General features: G+C 38.9%; 2 protein-coding genes, 1 long non-coding RNA gene and 1 pseudogene across 8 annotated transcripts in view; 3 read left to right on the forward strand and 1 right to left on the reverse strand.

The window, feature by feature from the left end:
* Positions 1–15,116, forward strand: part of LOC127533991 (transcription factor HES-5-like) — a 42,851-nt gene extending 27,735 nt beyond the window's left edge. The window contains exon 3 of the transcript XR_007941895.1: positions 14,229–15,116. The gene's annotated coding sequence lies outside the window, so the exon portion shown is untranslated. The remainder of the gene's footprint in view (positions 1–14,228) is intronic.
* Positions 1–18,431, reverse strand: part of LOC127534000 (uncharacterized) — a 49,711-nt gene extending 31,280 nt beyond the window's left edge. For both annotated transcript variants that reach the window (XR_007941903.1, XR_007941902.1), the window contains exon 1: positions 18,177–18,431. This is a non-coding gene — a long non-coding RNA (uncharacterized LOC127534000). The remainder of the gene's footprint in view (positions 1–18,176) is intronic.
* The window catches only part of LOC127533992 (transcription factor HES-5-like), a 44,301-nt gene that overhangs the window by 15,650 nt on the left and 5,066 nt on the right, over positions 1–23,585 (forward strand). Inside the window, exons 1-2 of one of the 5 annotated variants that reach the window (XM_051948159.1) lie at positions 13,536–13,674; positions 21,116–21,560. The exons of 1 other annotated variant lie outside the window; for it this stretch is intronic. In XM_051948159.1, coding sequence (XP_051804119.1) covers positions 13,552–13,674; positions 21,116–21,448 — 456 coding nt within the window. In that variant the 5' untranslated portion in view covers positions 13,536–13,551 and the 3' untranslated portion in view covers positions 21,449–21,560. Of the gene's footprint in view, positions 1–13,535; positions 13,675–13,783; positions 15,117–20,582; positions 21,007–21,115; positions 21,561–23,585 lie in introns of those variants that run through there. 3 more of the 5 variants (XM_051948158.1, XM_051948160.1, XM_051948161.1) reach the window with 3 other exon arrangements.
* On the forward strand, positions 1,879–2,492 carry LOC127533995 (transcription factor HES-5-like; annotated as a pseudogene).

Below are 23,585 nucleotides of genomic sequence, written 5' to 3' on the forward strand. Positions count from 1 at the left end.
CCCTGAAGGGACAGAGGCTTAAAAGGAATCCGACTCCAAAAACTTCTCCTCCATCATGCTGTTGGTTGTTCCTCAATTTTATAAAGAACCATCACTTTTTTGAACATTGTCATTTCATTTTGTGAACCTTGAATCAAAATATTTACCATAAGATGTTTGAGAATATTTAATTTGTGGAGTGGAACCAATGACAAGATGTGAAGAAATGACAAGAAACATCCTGCAAGACAAAAGCAATCTTCTGAAAACCACAGAAACCATCACAGTGAGTATTTTTACATCACTAATCAGACTTAATAATCGTCTGTTATTTTCCAACAAAGACATTCAGTCTTATTAAAACCCTTCATTGCTGGTTGGAGTCCAAATGAAGGAGCTTCCCTGTCACTGAGGTGATTCAGAAACTCTCTCTGAATTTGTCTAAAATGAACAAAAGACCAGTCAATAAAAGGATTGTTTGTAGTGAATATCAGTAGAGCACTAAGATGTTGTTCTTTCCAGTGAGTGCAGGTTGATGCTGACAACTCAGATTATTCAATCAGATGAAGGATCATTTTGTTGATACTCATCAATTGTTGGTACATTTTCAACAACAATCTCTAAAAGGTCAAAAGGAAAAACTATTGAAATTGGACAATCCTGTTTAATACGTCACACATATTCTCTGAGTGGACAGAGCGTCTGAGAGGTGGAGATCTGAGTGGTAAGTGAGTCTGATTAGCATCCTTAACCACTACAGCAGCAGACTGTTGTCCAGTGGGATTTGGCACACTTCACAACCAGCTGTCTCAACCTCTCCTCCTCATTCATAAAACTGGAATGTTCAGCTACAGTATATTTACTTTCCACTGCCGTGGCTTTAATACGGAGGTGCAGACATAGTATTATTATTATTGACAACCCATGTAGTTTTGACTCGATTTGAAAGTTTCATCAAATGATTGAACAACCAATCATGTAGTTTCCCTCCAGATGGTTGGTGACGTCAGGTTGTGTCTGTGTTAAAGCACACCACCAGCATCCGTCACAAAAGCTCCTTTCAAAGCCCTTTTGTGCTGCACTGACCACTTCATTCACACACTAAGTGTGGGAAACTCAGAGCAACTTTCTACTCACACCAACGATGGAGCACAAGACAGAGGACACACCTGCTGCATCTGGACAAGATGACGTTGTCTAATTAAACACAAATACAAAACACCATGGAAATGTCACGCTGTTCTCCTGTGGTATGCAGCACCAAGAAAACAGTTTAGGACTGATAATATGAAGTAAAATTTGTGGAAATTATACACATGAGATGTCTGTATACAAAATGCTTTTAACATATCAAAGTACAGTATCTTGCATAGATGTTCCATAGATTCTATATATGCTCTAAGGTCATGAAGTGAAATGTCTAATTACTTAGAATATGTTTAATATTACACCAACAAAGCTGTGCATAAATATTTGTACCAAATATACAATTTTCCACAGAACCCTTAAAGTCATGAACATAATTGATAGACAGTTATTTGTTCCACGTGTGTGATCAGACTATAAGTGTGTGCTCAGTCAAAGTCATTGATCCCAGCATCAGGCAGCACATCTGATCTCTCCACAGGGTCACCACTTTCTCAGATCCACACAGAGCTCAGTCAGTCTCCCTCCATCTCCCTCCAGTCCTCCACCTGTTCCCCTGAGATCTAACTATTGTCCCCAGGCATTAATGACAGCATGTTGCTGCTCCACATGTCTCATTGTCTCACAGAGCTCTCTGATTGGCTCACACTGTGGGAAACCTCAACCAGACCAAGACCCACACATTCATATGGAGATGTGGGACTATAAATAGGAGGGATGAAACCAGCACACATCACATTCTCTCTACACAGACCTCTACAGCTCACACATCCAACCATGGCACCTACAATCACTGCAGCAATGACCAATTCTCAGGAACATCTGACTCTGACCCACAAGGTAAATTGGACATTCATGGACACTTTAACATCATTCATGACAGCTTTATATGCTGAACACTATGCAGTCCTGAACACTTTCATTCATGACTTTGTTCTTCTCTCTGCAGCTCAGAAAACCTCTGGTGGAGAAGCTCCGCAGAGAGCGAATCAACAGCAGCATTGAGCAGCTCAAGTCTCTCCTGGGTCCAGAGTTCCTCAACAGCAGCCAGACTCCAAGATGGAGAAAGCAGACATCCTGGAGATGACAGTTGTGTCCTGACACACATGCAGCAGCAGAACCAACAGCAGAGAACACTGCTCAAGCACATCAACAAGCTGCAGCCTTCCTCTGAAAACAACCTGACAGAGGCTGACTTCTCTCCTCTCAGCTCCACAGTCCAGAGCAGCATCACCAAAGACAAGAGTCCAGTCAACAGCGCCCTCTGGAGGCCGTGGTAGACACCTGCACACTGGACTTACTACCAGACAGCATCTAATGACCACATTGGTCAAAGATTACTGGACTGATTCTATGAAATTCATGAACTTGTTCTTCTTCTATGTACAGAAGGTTTGATTTGTTTTTATCTTTGTGTAAAACAACATTTCCTGAGGAAATGACAGCAACATATCTTTTCAAGATAAGAAAGAAAACATGTTGTCATGCAGCAAGACAAGCTGAATAGACCACATTGGTCAAAGATTACTGGACTGAATTCTATGAATTTCATCAACATGTTTTTCTGCATGTGCAGAAGCTTTACTGTTTTTTGTTCTTTGTGGAAGACAACATTGTTTGAGAATGACAGCAACAATATTCTTTCAAATTAAGAAAGAAAACATCTCATCATGCATGTTGCATGAACCTAATCTGAATTGTATCTGCAATTATTTTTAGTTCTCGTGGTACTTCATGTCTGGTGTTTCTATGATAACCATTTGCTGTTTGTTGGTTGTTACTGATAACTGCGATTTTTAAAAAAATCATGTCTGTTTAATGGGCACATTGTCAACATGAATGAAAACCTGATCTGTTAGAGGATCCAAATGTTAAACCTGTTCTTCTAAAAGGTTTATCATAATATTTTCACTTTAATCATTTACCGTGCATTATCTCTTCCAAAATATCTACCATTTTGATCAAACATCTTTGTCTCTTTTATAGACAGTTTGTTGAAACTTATCCACAATTAATGTGACTGTTATAAAATTATCTGTTTTTAAGATTAACATTTTATCCTTTTCCTGTAGAAAGTTAGTTTAATGTGAATCACTGAATTTAATGTTTATCAGGAATGATGACCTGTTTTAAGGTCAGTTTTTTTTTAACTCGAGTGAGAAAAACAAATGTCAAAGGACAGTGAGTTCTGTCCCCAAACACTGTAAGTTTTGTGTCTTTATAAAGACAGTTGTTCCTTTACTCTGTATGAGTACACTGTGTCTTGTAGAAATCTACAAGTTCTGGTTGTGATGTATCATCACCTGTTGTTGGAGCTTCATCCTTCAAGGGGCTCATTGAGTCTTGTTCAATAAACAAACAGTGTCAGCTGAAAACTGTCCTTCCTGTTGTCATATATTGTAGTTCTCCTCATTATAATGATGACAGGTGTTCTCCATTTTCTTTCATTTTCATTTCATTGATAAACACCATCATTCTTATATTTGATTTACATCTAATTTTAAACTATATAATATATAATAATATATTATTATAAAGGTGTACTTTAAACAAAGCATTGCAGCATCATTCAATTAACAGTTTAATCAAGAGGTGTTTTTGACGTTACGTCATTCTGTCACTCAATCTGTTGTCAAATAGACAATGTGAAGTTTTATAGTTTAAACCCTATTGCTGCACAGTGATTTTGGTAAGATTATCTGTTTCAGTTGTTTTTATTGTAAACAATTGTGAAGTTAATCATCCTCCTCTTAAAAGGGTCACACATTGCATCTAATGTGATGCATAATGAGGCACACTTCTATTGTTCCTGCAGTGAAAGCAGTGGAAGGACAGAGTGTGGGAAACCAGATTAAACTCACTCACAGAGCCCCTGTGGAACAATCCATCCAGACCTTTGCCCTGAAGGGACAGAGGTTTAGAAGGAATCCGACTCCAAAAACTTTTCCTCCATCATGCTGTTGGTTGTTCCTCAATTTTATAAAGAACCATCACTTTTTGAACATTGTCATTTCATTTTGTGAACCTTGAATCAAGATATTTACCATAAGATGTTTGAGAATATTTAATTTGTGGAGTGGAACCAATGACAAGATTTGAAGACACGAGAAGAAGAAAAGTGGAAACCACAGAAACCATCACACTGAGTATTTTTACATCACTAGTCACATTTAATAATCATCTGATATTTTCCAACAAAGACATTCAGTCTTACTAAAACCCTTCATTGCTGGTTGGAGTCCAAATGAAGGAGCTTCCCTGTCACTGAGGTGATTCAGAAACTCTCTCTGAATTTGTCTAGAATGAACAAAAGACCAGTCAATAAAAGAAGAGGATTGTTTGTAGTGAATATCAGTAGAGCACTAAGATGTTGTTCTTTCCAGTGAGTGCAGGTTGATGCTGACAACTCAGATTATTCAATCAGATGAAGGATCATTTTGTTGATACTCATCAATTGTTGGTACATTTTCAACAACAATCTCTAAAAGGTCAAAAGGAAAAACTATTGAAATTGGACAATCCTGTTTAACTCTCCTGTCGTGTTCACCTCCTGCCCCTTACTTTCGTGTTCCCGGTCAAAATTGACCGGTCTGTTTTAACAGCTTTTAAACTAGCACAAAAATAATTTTTCACCAGAAAACTTTTATTCAACATTCTTTAACTGTGAACAAGTGACATTTAATATGAATTTATGGAAATAGACATAAAACAACTGCATTAAAATTACAATTATGAACGTGTACTGTAAAAAAAAATTTAAAACCAAAGATGAAACTCAACATGAAGTTGTGTTTGTGTGCTTGTGTGTGTGTGTGTGTGTGTGTGTGTGTGTGTGTGTGTGGGGGGGGGGGTACATGAATTCATACACATGAGCGGCATGTGACACTCAGGTTAGAGTGGGCCTTGCAAATGTAGGCATCACATTTGCAGCATCTCAGGCTTGTTTATAATTCCCTCAGTGGACTCTGGTAAAAAGAGTTAGAAGCTGGACTTGATGTCATCCACACGAGATGTTGCATAGCAAGTTGGCCCTGGCGTCATCTTTATGATATTTTCCACTCTCGCTCCACTTCCTCTTTCCTGGTGGACTGAAGACCAGAGCAAGTGTCCACTCTTGAACCGGAAAGTCTCCTCAGGTGTCTGATCTTCAGATGCCTCTCCCTCTCCATCGGTTGACTGGTCTGTCTCCTCAAAGTCTGGACCAAAATACATGTTGTCTTCCTCTTCTGAGACATCCTCCTCTATCTCTGGCTCAATTTCAGTGCCATCTTCATCCTGTCCAAAAATCTGGACCAGAACCTCTTCTACAGAGAACCTCTTGGTCAGCCGCCTACTCATTGTGCTCAGAGTAAAAGGAGTGCAAGGCAGACATCAAGCTATATATATGGGATCTGTTTGAAGATGATACATTGATGCCAATGTTTTGATACACTGATTGATACATTGATTAGTCTGGAAGGTGTGGTTCACGTGGGGGTTAGGCACAAAGGCGCGGGAAAGAGATGGGTTCACATAACAGACAGCTGTCTAGTCTGTGCGAAGATTTGATTCATTGCTTCGGTTCACGTTGGAGGAACGGCACATAAGCACGGGAAAGAGATGTGTACCCACAAAAGACATTGTTTGGCCTGAAGAGTGAGTGAGTGAGTGAGTGAGTTAGTGAGTGGTTTATGGAAATATTTTCTGTCTGATGGACGAATATATTCTGGTTACCCATTCATTTCTTATGGCGGTCACTTTTGACCGGGAACACAACAGGTGTAACAAGGTTGATTAAAACACTCAAAATTCAATGAAAGTGGTGAAAATCCTTTTTATGTGTTTAATTGCATAGTATGGAGGATATCATGAGGCCTTGAGGCAATCAGATGTAAAACACAATTTTTATGAAGGTTTTAAGTTGTAAATCGGTCTGATTTGACCCGAACACGACAGGAGGGTTAATACGTCACACATATTCTCTGAGTGGACAGAGCGTCTGAGAGGTGGAGATCTGAGTGGTAAGTGAGTTTGATTAGCATCCTTAACCACTGGTGGTATGCAGCACCAAAAAAAACCTCCACTGTTTTAAAATGAAATTTGGGGAAATGATGTGCAATTTATCCTCTCCATAATGATCAAAATAAGTTCTTCATTTTCAGAATCAGAAAAAAACTTTATTTATCCTCAGGGGCTATTAGGTGGGCAAAGACCAGCACATTAAAAAAAGAGCAAGAGAAAGAAAAACCACAGCAAAGGTGGGTGAAAGCAGCAGATTATGTGCAGTGACAGACCTGCTGCCAGTAACAGTACGAGTGGTTGCTGCAGAGGAAGTAAAAAAAACTAGTTAATCAGTTAATTGATTAACATTTCTGGTATTATTCTTAGATTTGATTGACATATAATTACAAAATGTTTATATTTTTATTTACAATTATGCATGTTTAGTGTTGAACAAAGAACAGTAACATGGTTCTATTAAGATTTTTGATGATTAAGCATTATCAGTGTTATTCAATTCAATTCAATTCAATTTTATTTATATAGCGTCAATTACAGTCAACTCGTCTCAAGACGCTTTACAGAACCCAAATGCCTGACCCCCAGAGCAAGCCCAAAGGCGACAGTGGCAAGGAAAAACACCCTTTTAACAGGGAAGAAACCTCGAGCAGAACCCGGCTCTGTTATCACTCTGTTCATATGGAGTCAATCATCTCATCAAACGTTTAGTTCAAAGACTCCATTTCTGTTCAGTGATTTTGGTACAATTATCAGTTTCAGGTGCTTCTATGGTAAAAATGTCAAAGTTAATCATCCCCCCACCCCGACCTAAAAGAGGTCACACATTGCATCTAATGTGATGCATAATGAGGCACACTTCTATTGTTCCTGCAGTGAAAGGACAGAGTGTGGGAAACCAGAGCTAGCAAGACTAGGCTTTAGTGTACTCCTTTAAGGACTGAAGGGGGATCATTTGATCCTCCTGCCCTGCTCTGCTTCTGCTCCTGCTCTGGAATGTGGGCTCACCAGTATGCTAATTATGTGGCAGCTTCTTGCTGGGAGAACAATGGAAGGTGTGAAAGGTGTGTGTGGGCGGGGGGTGGGTGGGGGGTGAGAGGAAATATGCTCCCTCTTCCCATGGGGGAATGGTATAAAAAGTTTGAAAAACACTATTCTGGTCATTGCTCATGCAATACAAGATCCCAGTGGACAACCTGCCAGTTCATCATCTGCTCCAAGACCTCTCCAAAAAAAAGATGCAGAGGAGATTCACTACTGAGCAGGCTTTACAAATGCTTCTGACTGAAACAAGCCCTTTTGACTTTGATGGAGAGGACATAGACCTTCAGGCAGATTCTGACTCGGAGCAGTCTTCGGGTAAGATTTCTCAAACATCAAATTTCTGTTTCAGAATACTTCACATTTAATTTCAAAGATTTTGTTCTTTTGGGGAATATTTTTTTGCTTCAAGATTTTTACAAATTTCTAGATAAAAAATGATACATTTTAGATCAGAGGGCATCAATGTTTTCACAGAAGGAGCCCGAAAAATGTGAACTTCTGAACCAAAGGCCACAATACTGACAGAGTTCAGAATAAAGACAAACAGAACAATGAAAAGATGTGATATAATTTGACTCATTACTACATTGGTACATTTCTCTTTGCTAACGATATAAATTTGTTCAATTTGCAGAGGAAGACGCGCCCCCTCCCCAGAAGAAGAAAAGTCGGCTGGATACCGCACTAACAGAGACCGCAAAAGATGGCACAGTGTGGTGCAAGGAAGAGGTTGGACGATGTCTGAAATTCACTGCTATTGAACCTTACGCTGCAGAAGGAGAGCCAACACATGAAGCCAGAAAAAGGATCAAAACTCGCCTTCAAAGCTTCCTCTGTTTTCTCACTCTCCAGATGCTTCGTACCATTCAAGCATGCACAATTGAGCATGCAAGGGAAACAGGGACTGTGAATTGGTTCATGGCTGTTCCAGAACTAATGGCTTTCATTGCAGTTATCATCTGGCGAGGGGTGACTTAGGTTCCGTCATTGTCTGACAACTGGTCAGAGATGTATGGAAACAAATGGACTATGGCAACAATGTCTAGAGACCGCTTCAAAGACATCATGCGGCACCTACGTTTTGATAGCAAGAATACACGGGCTGAGCGAGTGCAGACAGACAAGTTTGCAGCTATTTCTGAATTATGGGAATCATTTCGACAGAACTGCGTCACATTCTACAGACCTGGTCGGCACATCACAATTGATGAACAGCTTTACCCATCAAAGACACGTTGCCCTTTTCTGCAATATATTGCTACAAAACCAGATAAATTTGGGATGAAGTTTTGGGTGGCTTGCGATCTCAAATCAAAGTATATCTGCAATGTCTTTCCATATGTTGGCAAAGAACCCGGCCGTCCCAAAGAGGAGAGACTGTCTGAGAGTGTGGTAATGAAGTTGATGGGACCATTTCTCGATCAGGGCAGAACTGTCACGACGGACAATTTTTTCACATCAATTTCACTTGCAAGAAAATTACGCAGCCGGAAAACTACCATTCTTGGGACACTCAATAAAATTCGCAGAGAAATTCCCCCTTCAGCTCGAGAGATAAACCACAGTGAGTTCAGCACTCAGGTGTTTTCAACAACTGATGCCACACTGACAGTGTACGCAGCCAGCCGGAAGAAGACAGTCTACGTTATGAGCAGCATGCACAGTGTGATTCAGACTGAGGACAGCTGCAAAAGAAAGCCAAGCACCATCACCCAGTACAACTCCACTAAATGCGGTGTGGATGCCATGGATCAGATGGTACGGCAGTACAGCAGTACAGCAGGAACAAGAAGATGGCCTGTAAGTGTGTTTTATAATATAGCTGACATGGTAGCCCTGAATGCCCATGTGCTATATCAAGCCTGCACAGGAAGGACGGAAAGGCGGGCAGATTTTCTGATGTTGCTTGCCAGTGAGTTGGCTGAGTCTTATGTGACGGAGAAGAAGACTGAAAAGGAAAACCGTCTTCGCAAACAGGCCGCCACACTAGTGGAACCGGGCAAAAGGCAGAAGTGCCAAGTCTATCACCGGTGCAAAAAGAACCCTGCTACTGTTCGATGTGTGCATTGCTACAAGTTAACATGTGGCAAATGCAAAAGAGAAGTGCCATGGGAGTGCCAGGTCTGCGCAGACCAAGGACAGTTTTGAAAAAGTTGTGCGATGACACACACACACCACACACACACACACACACACACACACACACACACACACACACACACACACACACACACACACACACACACACACACACACACACACAGTAAATGTGTAAATATTGTTTGTGCTTTCAACAATGTTGATTCAAAAATGTCAATAAACCATTAGAATAAGCACCGTTTGTATTTTGTATATTTTTCATCCTCTTATTTTTGTGTCTCTTACTTGATTGAACTCAACAAAAAAGATAAGTATGTGGTTATCCATCCTAAGTAATGCAAAATATTTACAGAAAAACCCAGGAACATTCAAGCTTTCAAGAAGAAGAGTAGAGTCAGAAGCAATGATGTTTCAGTTGCTGTAAAACCTAGTTCTTCCTTTATGGCTAATTTATCTTGGTTAGTAAATAAGTTAGTAAAGTTTTATTTGCATACCACCCTTCACAGTACGAGTACACAGGGTGTTTTACAACATAGGAATAAAATGAAAGCACAGTAAAACACAAAAAAAATTTAGAATTTATCTCCAGTGCAGTATAAAATGCAACTGCATTGTCACCAGTAAACAAGCACAGATCAACAACCATAAGGTATGGAACCTGAGTGGGGGGTCAGGCTTATGCTAAGAAGGCTTGCTGAAAGATGTGTGCTAGGTAAAACTGTGAGTCACACCTCTGTGTCTCCCCCTTCCCCCAGAGCTGCTGCTCTGACAATCGGTCCAGCCAGAAGCTTCCACATAATTAGCATAATTACCTGGTCAGCCCACATTCCAGGACAGAAGAAGGGCAGGGGGGGCAGGAGATTCAAATGTCCCTGTTCAGTCCTTAAAGGTATAGAGATCAAAAGATCCCCTCGCAGTCACTCACAGAGCCCTTGTGACTTTTGCCCTGATGGGACACAGGTTTAGAAGGAATCCGACTGCAAAACTTTCTTCTCCATCATGCTGTTGGTTCCTCCATCATTAAAAAACAAGACATTGTCACTTTTTTCAGAACAGTGATACTGCATCTTGTTAACCTACAACCAATATCTTTAGTATCGGAAGTTTGACAAGTTTCATTTGAGGACTTTAAGTTAAAGATACGATCTGAAGATATGAGAAGAAGAAAGGTCATGAGAGAGAAAAATAACTTTCTTCAAAGAAGTGGAAACCTCCAAAAGTCTCACATTTGGTATATTTTTTATATAGCTGGTCATATTTTTTCTTTTGTAGTTTCCAAGAGGAAGAGATCTAGTGTATTATAAACAATCTATTGTAGATTGTAAGTTTTGTGTCTTTTGTAAAGACAGTTGTTCCTTTACTCTGTATGAGTACACTGTGTCTTGTAGAAATCTACAAGTTCTGGTTGTGATGTATCATCACCTGTTGTTGGAGCTTCATCCTTCAAGTGGCTCATTGAGTCTTGTTCAATAAACAAACAGTGTCAGCTCAAAACTGTCCTTCCTGTTGTCATATATTGTAGTTCTCCTCATTATAATGATGACAGGTGTTCTCCATTTTCTTTCATTTTCATTTCATTGATAAACACCATCATTCTTATATTTGATTTACGTCTAATTTTAAACTATATAATATATAATAATATATTATTATAAAGGTGTACTTTAAAACAAAGCATTGCAGCATCATTCAATTAACAGTTTAATCAAGAGGTGTTTTTGATGTTACGTCATTCTGTCACTCAATCTGTTGTCAAATAGACAATGTGAAGTTTATAGTTTAAACCCTATTGCTGCACAGTGATTTTGGTAAGATTATCTGTTTCAGTTGTTTTTATTGTAAACAATTGTGAAGTTAATCATCCTCCTCTTAAAAGGGTCACACATTGCATCTAATGTGATGCATAATGAGGCACACTTCTATTGTTCCTGCAGTGAAAGCAGTGGAAGGACAGAGTGTGGGAAACCAGATTAAACTCACTCACAGAGCCCCTGTGGAACAATCCATCCAGACCTTTGCCCTGAAGGGACAGAGGTTTAGAAGGAATCCGACTCCAAAAACTTCTCCTCCATCATGCTGTTGTTTGTTCCTCAATTTTATAAAGAATCATCACTTTTTTGAACATTGTCATTTCATTTTGTGAACCTTGAATCAAAATATTTACCATAAGATGTTTGAGAATATTTAATTTGTGGAGTGGAACCAATGACAAGATCTGAAGAAATGAGAGGAAGAAAAGTGGAAACCACAGAAACCATCACACTGAGTATTTTTACATCACTCGTCAGACTTAATAATCATCTGATATTTTCCAACAAAGACATTCAGTCTTATTAAAACCCTTCATTGCTGGTTGGAGTCCAAACGAAGGAGCTTCCCTGCTACTGAGGTGATTCAGAAACTCTCTCTGAATTTGTCTAGAATGAACAAAAGAGCAGTCAATAAAAGAAGAGGATTGTTTGTAGTGAATATCAGTAGAGCACTAAGATGTTGTTCTTTCCAGTGAGTGCAGGTTGATGCTCATTCGTCTTGGCTGACTCTGTCTGCAAGACTCCCAAATGCTTCTTCAGATGGTTCAATATCTGGCCTCCATATTCCTGACTTTGAGCAATAAAATGTTTTCAATACAGACACTACTGTTCAAAAGTTTGGGGTCACCCAGACAATCTCATGTTTTCCATGAAAACTCACAATTCTATTCATGTGCTAACAGATTCACTGTGAAAATATGTACTTTTTTTTCACATTTTCAAACTTTAAAATGGGTCAATTTTGGCCTGCAGGATGATGCAAGGGTTAACCTTATTTTGAGTTTTCTTGTAAAATTCAACTCAAAACAAAACAATTTCAAGATCATTTGACTTAAAAAGATATTTAAGATGCATTGTCTTAAAATAAGTCCCTCCATCTTGCTGAAATATCACTTGTTGGGTGAATTTATCTTAAATCCAGTGGGATAAGACATTTTGACTAAAAATAAGACAAATAGACTTAGTAAGATTTTGAGTTTTTGCAGTGTGTTAGACAGGATCCTCAAGCCAGTCTGTAAGCAGTAAATGTCTGTTTTCTGCTATAAACAAAGTGTGGGAATATCTGGAGAGTTGCTTTAGAAGGAATTCCAAACCATTAGCAGCCACTGAATTCTCCAGAGGGATTCGGCACACTTCAAACACTGCTGTCTCTCCATACAACTTCCCTCCCTTAAAAATGAAATTCGGATTCAGCTGCTGGTCAGAAATCAGTCATGGCTATGACTTCAGCTTCAAAATGTAGGACAGACACTGCAAATTGAAAACATAACAGGCAAAGTCAGTTTGATGGGACAGAATTAATAACAATAAATTCAACATTTTACAAATTTTCAAAGCCAGCCAATGGGATCGTTTCCCTCCAGATGGGTGGTGATGTAATGCTCTGTTTCTATAACAACACACAGCCAGCATCTGTCACACAAGTCCCTTTGTTGTTCATTGACCACAGCACAGGGAGTCAGTGTGGGAAACTCAGATCAACCTCCTACTCACACTGATGACAAGACACGTGTCAAAAGACTCGACTGCATCTGGACAGCAGCAGGATTATTGTCTGAAGTTATTTGACATGCTGTTAATGGCCACCTAACTCTACTATCTAATAGTAGAATTTGGCAATATTGTTTTTTTGGGTAAAACTTAATTTTAGAAAAAAAATCAAATTGTATGAAACAAAATATCCAAATAAAATACTGAACTCAAAACATATCGATTTCACCAGTGACATTTTAGGTTTAACCTCAGTTGAAGCAAACAGAAGCAAACATGACAATACAATTAACACTGGGTCAACATATTTTCCTGAGTTATTCCATCATAGATGAGATTCTCCCATGTGTGTGATCAGACTGTAAGTGTGTGCTCAGTCAAATATACAATTTTCCACAGAACCCATAAAGTCATGAACATAATTGATAGACAGTTATTTGTTCCACGTGTGTGATCAGACTATAAGTGTGTGCTCAGTCAAAGTCATTGATCCCAGCATCAGGCAGCACATCTGATCTCTCCACAGGGTCACCACTTTCTCAGATCCACACAGAGCTCAGTCAGTCTCCCTCCATCTCCCCCCAGTCCTCCACCTGTTCCCCTGAGATCTAACTATTGTCCCCCAGGCATTAATGACAGCATGTTGCTGCTCCACATGTCTCATTGTCTCACAAAGCTCTCTGATTGGCTCACACTGTGGGAAACCTCAACCAGACCAAGACCCACACATTCATATGGAGATGTGGGACTATAAATAGGAGGGATGAAACCAGCACACATCACATTCTCTCTACACAGACCTCTACAGCTCACACATCCAACCATGGCATCTACAATCACTGCAGCAATGACCAATTCTCAGGAACATCTGACTCTGACCCACAAGGTAAATTGGACATTCATGGACACTTTAACATCATTCATGACAGCTTTATATGCTGAACACTATGCAGTCCTGAACACTTTCATTCATGACTTTGTTCTTCTCTCTGCAGCTCAGAAAACCTCTGGTGGAGAAGCTCCGCAGAGAGCGAATCAACAGCAGCATTGAGCAGCTCAAGTCTCTCCTGGGTCCAGAGTTCCTCAAACAGCAGCCAGACTCCAAGATGGAGAAAGCAGACATCCTGGAGATGACAGTTTGTGTCCTGACACACATGCAGCAGCAGAACCAACAGCAGAGAACACTGCTCAAGAACATCAACAAGCTGCAGCCGTCCTCTGAAAACAACCTGACAGAGGCTGACTTCTCTCCTCTCAGCTCCACAGTCCAGAGCAGCATCACCAAAGACAAGAGTCCAGTCAACAGCGCCCTCTGGAGGCCGTGGTAGACACCTGCACACTGGACTTATTACCAGACAGCATCTAATGACCACATTGGTCAAAGATTACTGGACTGAATTCTATGAAATTCATGAACTTGTTCTTCTCTATGTACAGAAGGTTGATTTGTTTTTATTCTTTGTGTAAAACAACATTTCCTGAGGAAACGACAGCAACAATATCTTTCAAGATAAGAAAGAAAACATGTTGTCATGCATGTTGCATGAACCTAATCTGATTGCATTTGCAATTACTAGCTCCTGTCATATTTCATTTGTTGGTAATTGTATGGTGACTTTTGCCATCTTTTAATAGTTATTGATCGCTGTGATAAAACTATTTCTTTCTGCTGGAAGGACAAATTGTCAAAATGAACAAAAAGCTGATCTATTGTAAGATCCACGTTTATCCTTTAATTCTAAAAGGTTTGCTTCATGTCAAAATGTTCCTACATTTGTGCTTTGCTGTGCATTATACAGTTGTGATATTTCTTAACTCTTGTTAAATATTGATCATAGTGATCTAAACACATCATTGTCTTTTTAATCAGTTGTTGAAACTTTTCCTGTTGTATGGGATGAGAAAATGATCTGTTTTAAGATTAGTAATTTTATCCAGTTCCTGCAAAAGATTAGTTTAATGTTAAACTGTCACAGTTATGCAGTGACAATGGATTTTTTTGACATTTTAAAAATCAATTCAAATTCTTTTCTATTGAGAATGACGACATGTTTTAGGGTCAGTCTTAAGTTTACTTCTGTTTCTCAATATGAGTTTTTTTTCTCCATTTGGGAAACAAATGTCAAAGGACAGTGAGTTCTGTCCCCAAATACTGTAAGTTTTGTGTCTTTTATAAAGACAGTTGTTCCTTTACTCTGTATGAGTACACTGTGTCTTGTAGAAATCTACAAGTTCTGGTTGTGATGTATCATCACCTGTTGTTGGAGCTTCATCCTTCAAGTGGCTCATTGAGTCTTGTTCAATAAACAAACATTGTCAGCTGAAAAATGTCTGTTGTCATGTCATTTTAAGTTGTAATTACCTTTGAAATAATGATGAAAAACTGATTGTCTTCCTAATACGAATTTACAGTTCATTCTTAACAATCTCCATCATTATTTCAATATTTGGCTTACATGTTGTTATAAAATGTGTCACATTTCAACATATATTGGGGAATTCTGTGATGTTGAAAGAAGAATCAGGAGGCAAACTCAGAGACACTCTGGAGACTCAGATGGTTTATGTTGAGAATCAGATTTACTGATCAGGAGAAATGATACAGCGAGCGACACAGTGATGTGAGCACTGGCAGCATCACGTCTAAGGAGTCTCTCTGGTCTTGGGTATATATATCACTGGAAGGCATGCCATCTTTAGGTCACAGTCCAAATATGGTGACAGGTTTGTCTGTTCAGAAGCACCATCTGGACAATAACATAACTTTGTTTTCCTTACAAACAGTCTGTCTTTCTCCTATGTTATCTCTAGTAAGTGTCTGTCTGTCTCAGGGCCATATTAGGAACAGAGAGAGCACCAACATGTTTACATTCTCAGTTTAGGAGAAACATGGGTCAAGGGTGACGTCCTGAAGAGTAATTTGGAGTGACTTGGTACCTACAGGGGATTTAGGGTGACTGCAGTTGGCAGACAAACTGGCATTTGGTATGTCATAAACTAACAACAAAGAAGAATGAACAATGAACACCTCAGTTGTAAGAAAGTGGGTAATTTTTCCTTAACAACATACAGTTATGAAAGTTTAGTGTAAAACACAGAATTGTAACATGGTTCAGTTCAGACTTTTGATGAGCAGGTATTATCAGTGTCATTTCACTCTGCTTTCACATGTACACTACCAGTATCCAATGCTTTTTATTTATTTCTACTGTTTTATATATTGTAGATTAATACTGAAGATAAAAAGTTTTTGGTTACAGCATAATTCCATGTGTTCTTTTATAGTTTTGATGTCTTCAGTATTAAACTACAATGTAGAAAATATTGTATGAAAAACACTGAATAAGAAAGTGTGTCTAAACTGTTGACTGGTAGTGTATTTTGAAGACTCTACTGCTGCTCAGTTCATTTCATATATTTATCAGTTTCAGGTGCTTTTTGTAAACATTTGAAAGGCAATGATCTCCCTCCTCAAAGAGGTCATACGTTGCATCTAATGTGATGCATAATGAGGCACACTTCTATTGTTCCTGCAGTGAAAGCAGTGGAAGGACAGAGTGTGGGAAACCAGATTAAACTCACTCACAGAGCCCCTGTGGAACAATCCATCCAGACCTTTGCCCTGAAGGGACAGAGGTTTAGAAGGAATCCGACTCCAAAAACTTCTCCTCCATCATGCTGTTGTTTGTTCCTCAATTTTATAAAGAACCATCACTTTTTTGAACATTGTCATTTCATTTTGTGAACCTTGAATCAAAATATTTACCATAAGATGTTTGAGAATATTTAATTTGTGGAGTGGAACCAATGACAAGATCTGAAGAAATGAGAGGAAGAAAAGTGGAAACCACAGAAACCATCACACTGAGTATTTTTACATCACTCGTCAGACTTAATAATCATCTGATATTTTCCAACAAAGACATTCAGTCTTATTAAAACCCTTCATTGCTGGTTGGAGTCCAAACGAAGGAGCTTCCCTGTCACTGAGGTGATTCAGAAACTCTCTCTGAATTTGTCTAGAATGAACAAAAGAGCAGTCAATAAAAGAAGAGGATTGTTTGTAGTGAATATCAGTAGAGCACTAAGATGTTGTTCTTTCCAGTGAGTGCAGGTTGATGCTGACAACTCAGATTATTTAATCAGATGAAGGATCATTTTGTTGATACTCATCAATTGTTGGTACATTTTCAACAACAATCTCTAAAAGGTCAAAAGGAAAAACTATTGAAATTGGACAATCCTGTTTAATACGTCACACATATTCTCTGAGTGGACAGAGCGTCTGAGAGGTGGAGATCTGAGTGGTAAGTGAGTCTGATTAGCATCCTTAACCACTACAGCAGCAGACTGTTGTCCAGTGGGATTTGGCACACTTCACAACCAGCTGTCTCAACCTCTCCTCCTCATTCATAAAACTGGAATGTTCAGCTACAGTATATTTACTTTCCACTGCCGTGGCTTTAATACGGAGGTGCAGACATAGTATTATTATTATTGACAACCCATGTAGTTTTGACTCGATTTGAAAGTTTCATCAAATGGTTGAACAACCAATCATGTAGTTTCCCTCCAGATGGTTGGTGACGTCAGGTTGTGTCTGTGTTAAAGCACACCACCAGCATCCGTCACAAAAGCTCCTTTCAAAGCCCTTTTGTGCTGCACTGACCACTTCATTCACACACTAAGTGTGGGAAACTCAGAGCAACTTTCTACTCACACCAACGATGGAGCACAAGACAGAGGACACACCTGCTGCATCTGGACAAGATGACATTGTCTACTTTAAACACAAATACAAAAACACCATGGAAATGCCACGCTGTTCTCCTGTGGTATGCAGCACCAAAAAAATAACAAAAAACTCACTGCTTTTAAGTAAAAGTTGTTTAAATTATACACATGAGATGCCTGCAGACAAAATGCTTTTAACATGTCTCAATAGAATATGAATATATATATATATATATATATATATATATATATATATATATATATATATATATATATATATATATATATATATTGTTGCTGGGAAACGATTAAAAATCTCCAATGTGATTAATTGCATGATTTTTCTACAATTAATTATTGTGCGTAAAATTAAATAATGAACTTAAAACGTAGTGTATTCTGCATTTTGATTTAAAAGTACTGCTACATGAACAAAAAATAATTTACATTTGATTTGCAAACACTTGAAACAAATAAAGTGCTTTTTCACAGCAGTATTCTGTTCACACTGTAGCAGCTAAAATATGTCTTGTAAATCTCATCCTAAACATTGATGTAATCAAATGTCTGATGTAAAGCGCACCAGACGACTCTTCAGGCAGCAATGCAAAACTTTCTCTAAATCTAATTATGGGAAACTTGGAGTTCACTTACAGCTTTCCTTCTCACTCGTTCTCAGCTCTGTATTCTTTTCCTCTGTTCAGATTGCAGAGTCACTGTTGCTCTTGAGCTCAATTTAGGATCAGTTCTCCTCCACAGGTACATTGTCCAAGATTGTCTGAAACAGAGAAACAAAACACACGTGATGTGATGTCTTCATGTCTTTCACAAAACAAAAGCACACAAGGTCCCTGATGTTCCAAAATGTGTTACAGATATGATGATGGAATGTTGAAGTGTTCCACTACATATGCTGACATGTAGGACATGGAACATATCTGAGAAAACAATCTGAGGTTTAGAGATTCAATCTCTGTTCTTCTGTCTGTTGTCAAAAATCAACACTATTAAACGTTACATGTGATAACTGGGAATGATTCAGACGATGTCATATCTGGCCACTGTATTCCTGACTGAGAGCAATAAAAGGTTTAGAGAACCATCTCCTAACTCTAATGACTGGCTTTACTTAGCCAACTGCATTCTGTCGTAGTGTGACGTCCACATTCTGTCACACTAACTCTGACCTGAATGGACAACAACATGGACTCATTGGGATCTAAAGTTTTAAACTAGAGAACCAAACATGATATTTGATCTTTAAGTATGAATTACTTAAGTGAAAATTTCACATGGAGCTTGTGTATCCATTTTTTAATGTTAACAAAGGTCACTCACTGCCTGTGCCAAACTGGACCTTCCAGTCAGTTTGCAAAGCGGCACATGTCTATTTTATGTTAATACAACAAGTGTGGGAAAACTCTGGAGAACAGAGATGACTGGGAACGACACAGACTCCACCAGCAGACACTTAATTCTCCAAAGAGAATTGGCACACTTCAGGAAGCTGCTGTCCTCCCAGGAATCCTCCCACCCTCAGAGCTGAAATGTGGAACCAGCTGATGGTCACAAATCAGTCATGATCACAACCAGAGGTTTAAAATGTACAACAGTGATCACAAATGAAAAATACAACAGGCCAGATCATTTTGATCTTATTTCAAGACAAGAAAACCACAATAAATTCAACATTTTTAAATCGTCAAAGCCAGCCAATGCGATCGTTTCCCTCCAGATGGGTGGTGATGTAATGCTCTGTTTCTATAACAACACACAGCCAGCATCTGTCACAAAAGTCCCTTTGTTGTTCATTGACCACAGCACAGGGAGTCAGTGTGGGAAACTCAGATCAAGCTCCTACTCACACTGATGACAAGACACGTGTCAAAAGACTCGACTGCATCTGGACAGCAGCAGGATTATTTTCTGAAGTTATTTGACATGCCAACAATAAACATATACTCACAATATTGTCTTAGAAAATTGTGTGTTTATGAGGAAACAATATTTTTTAAAGCAAATTGTGAAAAATCAAAAATTTGACTAAATTATTCACCTGAAAACATTTCATGTCACCAGTGAAATTTCAGGTTTTACCTCAAAATAAGCACAGAACACACTTGAAAATAATACAAATTACATTTATTCAGGATATGTTTGTTGCCAAGATATTCCATCAGAGAAGTTATTCTCCCACGTGTGTGATCAGACTATAAGTGTGTGCTCAGTCAAAGTCATTGATCCCAGCATCAGGCAGCAGATCTGATCTCTCCACAGGGTCACCACTTTCTCAGATCCACACAGAGCTCAGTCAGTCTCCCTCCATCTCCCTCTCCAGTCCTCCACCTGTTCCCCTGAGATCTAACTATTGTCCCCCAGGCAAAGTCAGTTTGATGGGACAGAATTAATAACAATAAATTCAACATTTTACAAATTTTCAAAGCCAGCCAATGGGATCGTTTCCCTCCAGATGGGTGGTGATGTAATGCTCTGTTTCTATAACAACACACAGCCAGCATCTGTCACACAAGTCCCTTTGTTGTTCATTGACCACAGCACAGGGAGTCAGTGTGGGAAACTCAGATCAACCTCCTACTCACACTGATGACAAGACACGTGTCAAAAGACTCGACTGCATCTGGACAGCAGCAGGATTATTGTCTGAAGTTATTTGACATGCTGTTAATGGCCACCTAACTCTACTGTCTAATAGTAGAATTTGGCAATATTGTTTTTTTGGGTAAAACTTAATTTTAGAAAAAAAATCAAATTGTATGAAACAAAATATCCAAATAAAATACTGAACTCAAAACATATCGATTTCACCAGTGACATTTTAGGTTTAGCCTTAATTGAAGCAAACAGAAGCAAACATGACAATACAATTAACACTGGGTCAACATATTTTTCCTGAGTTATTCCATCATAGATGAGATTCTCCCATGTGTGTGATCAGACTGTAAGTGTGTGCTCAGTCAAATATACAATTTTCCACAGAACCCATAAAGTCATGAACATAATTGATAGACAGTTATTTGTTCCACGTGTGTGATCAGACTATAAGTGTGTGCTCAGTCAAAGTCATTGATCCCAGCATCAGGCAGCACATCTGATCTCTCCACAGGGTCACCACTTTCTCAGATCCACACAGAGCTCAGTCAGTCTCCCTCCATCTCCCCCCAGTCCTCCACCTGTTCCCCTGAGATCTAACTATTGTCCCCCAGGCATTAATGACAGCATGTTGCTGCTCCACATGTCTCATTGTCTCACAGAGCTCTCTGATTGGCTCACACTGTGGGAAACCTCAACCAGACCAAGACCCACACATTCATATGGAGATGTGGGACTATAAATAGGAGGGATGAAACCAGCACACATCACATTCTCTCTACACAGACCTCTACAGCTCACACATCCAACCATGGCATCTGCAATCACTGCAGCAATGACCAATTCTCAGGAACATCTGACTCTGACCCACAAGGTAAATTGGACATTCATGGACACTTTAACATCATTCATGACAGCTTTATATGCTGAACACTATGCAGTCCTGAACACTTTCATTCATGACTTTGTTCTTCTCTCTGCAGCTCAGAAAACCTCTGGTGGAGAAGCTCCGCAGAGAGCGAATCAACAGCAGCATTGAGCAGCTCAAGTCTCTCCTGGGTCCAGAGTTCCTCAAACAGCAGCCAGACTCCAAGATGGAGAAAGCAGACATCCTGGAGATGACAGTTTGTGTCCTGACACACATGCAGCAGCAGAACCAACAGCAGAGAACACTGCTCAAGAACATCAACAAGCTGCAGCCGTCCTCTGAAAACAACCTGACAGAGGCTGACTTCTCTCCTCTCAGCTCCACAGTCCAGAGCAGCATCACCAAAGACAAGAGTCCAGTCAACAGCGCCCTCTGGAGGCCGTGGTAGACACCTGCACACTGGACTTATTACCAGACAGCATCTAATGACCACATTGGTCAAAGATTACTGGACTGAATTCTATGAAATTCATGAACTTGTTCTTCTCTATGTACAGAAGGTTGATTTGTTTTTATTCTTTGTGTAAAACAACATTTCCTGAGGAAATGACAGCAACAATATCTTTCAAATTAAGAAAGAAAACATCTCATCATGCATGTTGCATGAACCTAATCTGATTGTATCTGCAATTATTTTTAGTTCTCATGGTACTTCATGTCTGGTGTTTCTATGATTACATTTGCTGTTTGTTGGTTGTTACTGATAACTGCGATTTTTAAAAAAAATCATGTCTGTTTAATGGACACATTGTCAACATGAATGAAAACCTGATCTGTTTGAGGATCCAAATGTTAAACCTGTTCTTCTAAAAGGTTTATCATAATATTTTCACTTTAATCATTTACCGTGCATTATCTCTTCCAAAATATCTACCATTTTGATCAAACATCTTTGTCTCTTTTATAGACAGTTTGTTGAAACTTATCACAATTAATGTGACTGTTATAAAATTATCTGTTTTAAGATTAACATTTTATCCTTTTCCTGTAGAAAGTTAGTTTAATGTGAATCACTGAATTTAGTGTTTATCAGGAATGATGACCTGTTTTAAGGTCAGTTTTTTTTTCACTCTAGTGAGAAAAACAAATGTCAAAGGACAGTGAGTTCTGTCCCCAAATGCTGTAAGTTTTGTGTCTTTTATAAAGACAGTTGTTCCTTTACTCTGTATGAGTACACTGTGTCTTGTAGAAATCTACAAGTTCTGGTTGTGATGTATCATCACCTGTTGTTGGAGCTTCATCCTTCAAGGGGCTCATTGAGTCTTGTTTAATAAAAAAAATAGTGCCATCTCAAGAGTGTCTTTACTTCTGTCATATGTTGTCGTTATTCTCATTATAATGATGACAGGTGGTCTCCATTTTCACTTCAGTGATAAGAACATGGTTCAGTTAAGATGTTTTCATGAATATGGGTTATCAGTGTTCTATCACTCTGTTCACATGAAGCAAGTCATAAAACATTTAGTTTAAAGACCCTATGCTGCTCAGTGATTTCAGTATTATTATCAGTTTAAAGTTTGTTTTTGTTTTTATTGTAAAGGTTCTAATGTTAACAATTCCTTCCTAAAAGAGGTCACACGTGGCATCTAATGTGATGCATAATGAGGCACACTTCTATTGTTCCTGCAGTGAAAGCAGTGGAAGGACAGAGTGTGGGAAACCAGATTAAACTCACTCACAGAGCCCCTGTGGAACAATCCATCCAGACCTTTGCCCTGAAGGGACAGAGGTTTAGAAGGAATCCGACTCCAAAAACTTTTCCTCCATCATGCTGTTGGTTGTTCCCTCCATTTTAAGGAAGCATAACTTTTATAGAACGTTGTTATTTCATCGTGTTAACTTTGAACCAATATTTTCAGCATAAGGTGTTAGACAACATTTCATGTACAGACTTGGATCAATAACAAGATCTGAAATGGTGTTCTAACACAACTGACGAAAAATCTAATTTCTTGTCACAATAGGCAATCACTTTATGCATCGAGTTTGCTAAAAAAAAATAGAAATATGATAATCACCAAAAAACAAAAAATGCTCTGTGTTATTCTCAACAAATTCAGCTGAAATGCCTGCTCTGAAAATTAGTATTGCATGGTTCTGAAATTATTTCAGTTGTTATTTTAAAAAGATGTGGACATCCGAAAACATCTGCTCTAGTCTGATCACATACAAAAAAATCAAAAGAGCAAATGTCTAGTTTGCTGACTGATGTACTTGCGTTTGAGTCAGAGTTCACCATTACACTGTTGTTCAAAGGAATCCGTTACTTCAGCCATGCACAAGGGACAAACATATGCTCCTCCAATGTTCTTGAGGACTTTTCCAATACTTTCAAAAGTGTATATAAGTTCCTTGGGTCGTCTTTCTTGAGGGCAAAAAGTAAGACAATTACTGAAGCAAGGGTGCTTGGGAAGTCCAGCTGAAAATTAGCTGCAATATACAGTCTGCTAATTTTGTATTGTCCAAAAGGGACTTGCAAAGATTATGCAAACCAGCCAGCAAAACAAGAACTTGAAAAACATAAA

The sequence above is a fragment of the Acanthochromis polyacanthus genome, chromosome 5 (assembly GCF_021347895.1).
Source record: "Acanthochromis polyacanthus isolate Apoly-LR-REF ecotype Palm Island chromosome 5, KAUST_Apoly_ChrSc, whole genome shotgun sequence".
In the NCBI taxonomy this organism is placed as follows: domain Eukaryota; kingdom Metazoa; phylum Chordata; class Actinopteri; family Pomacentridae; genus Acanthochromis; species Acanthochromis polyacanthus.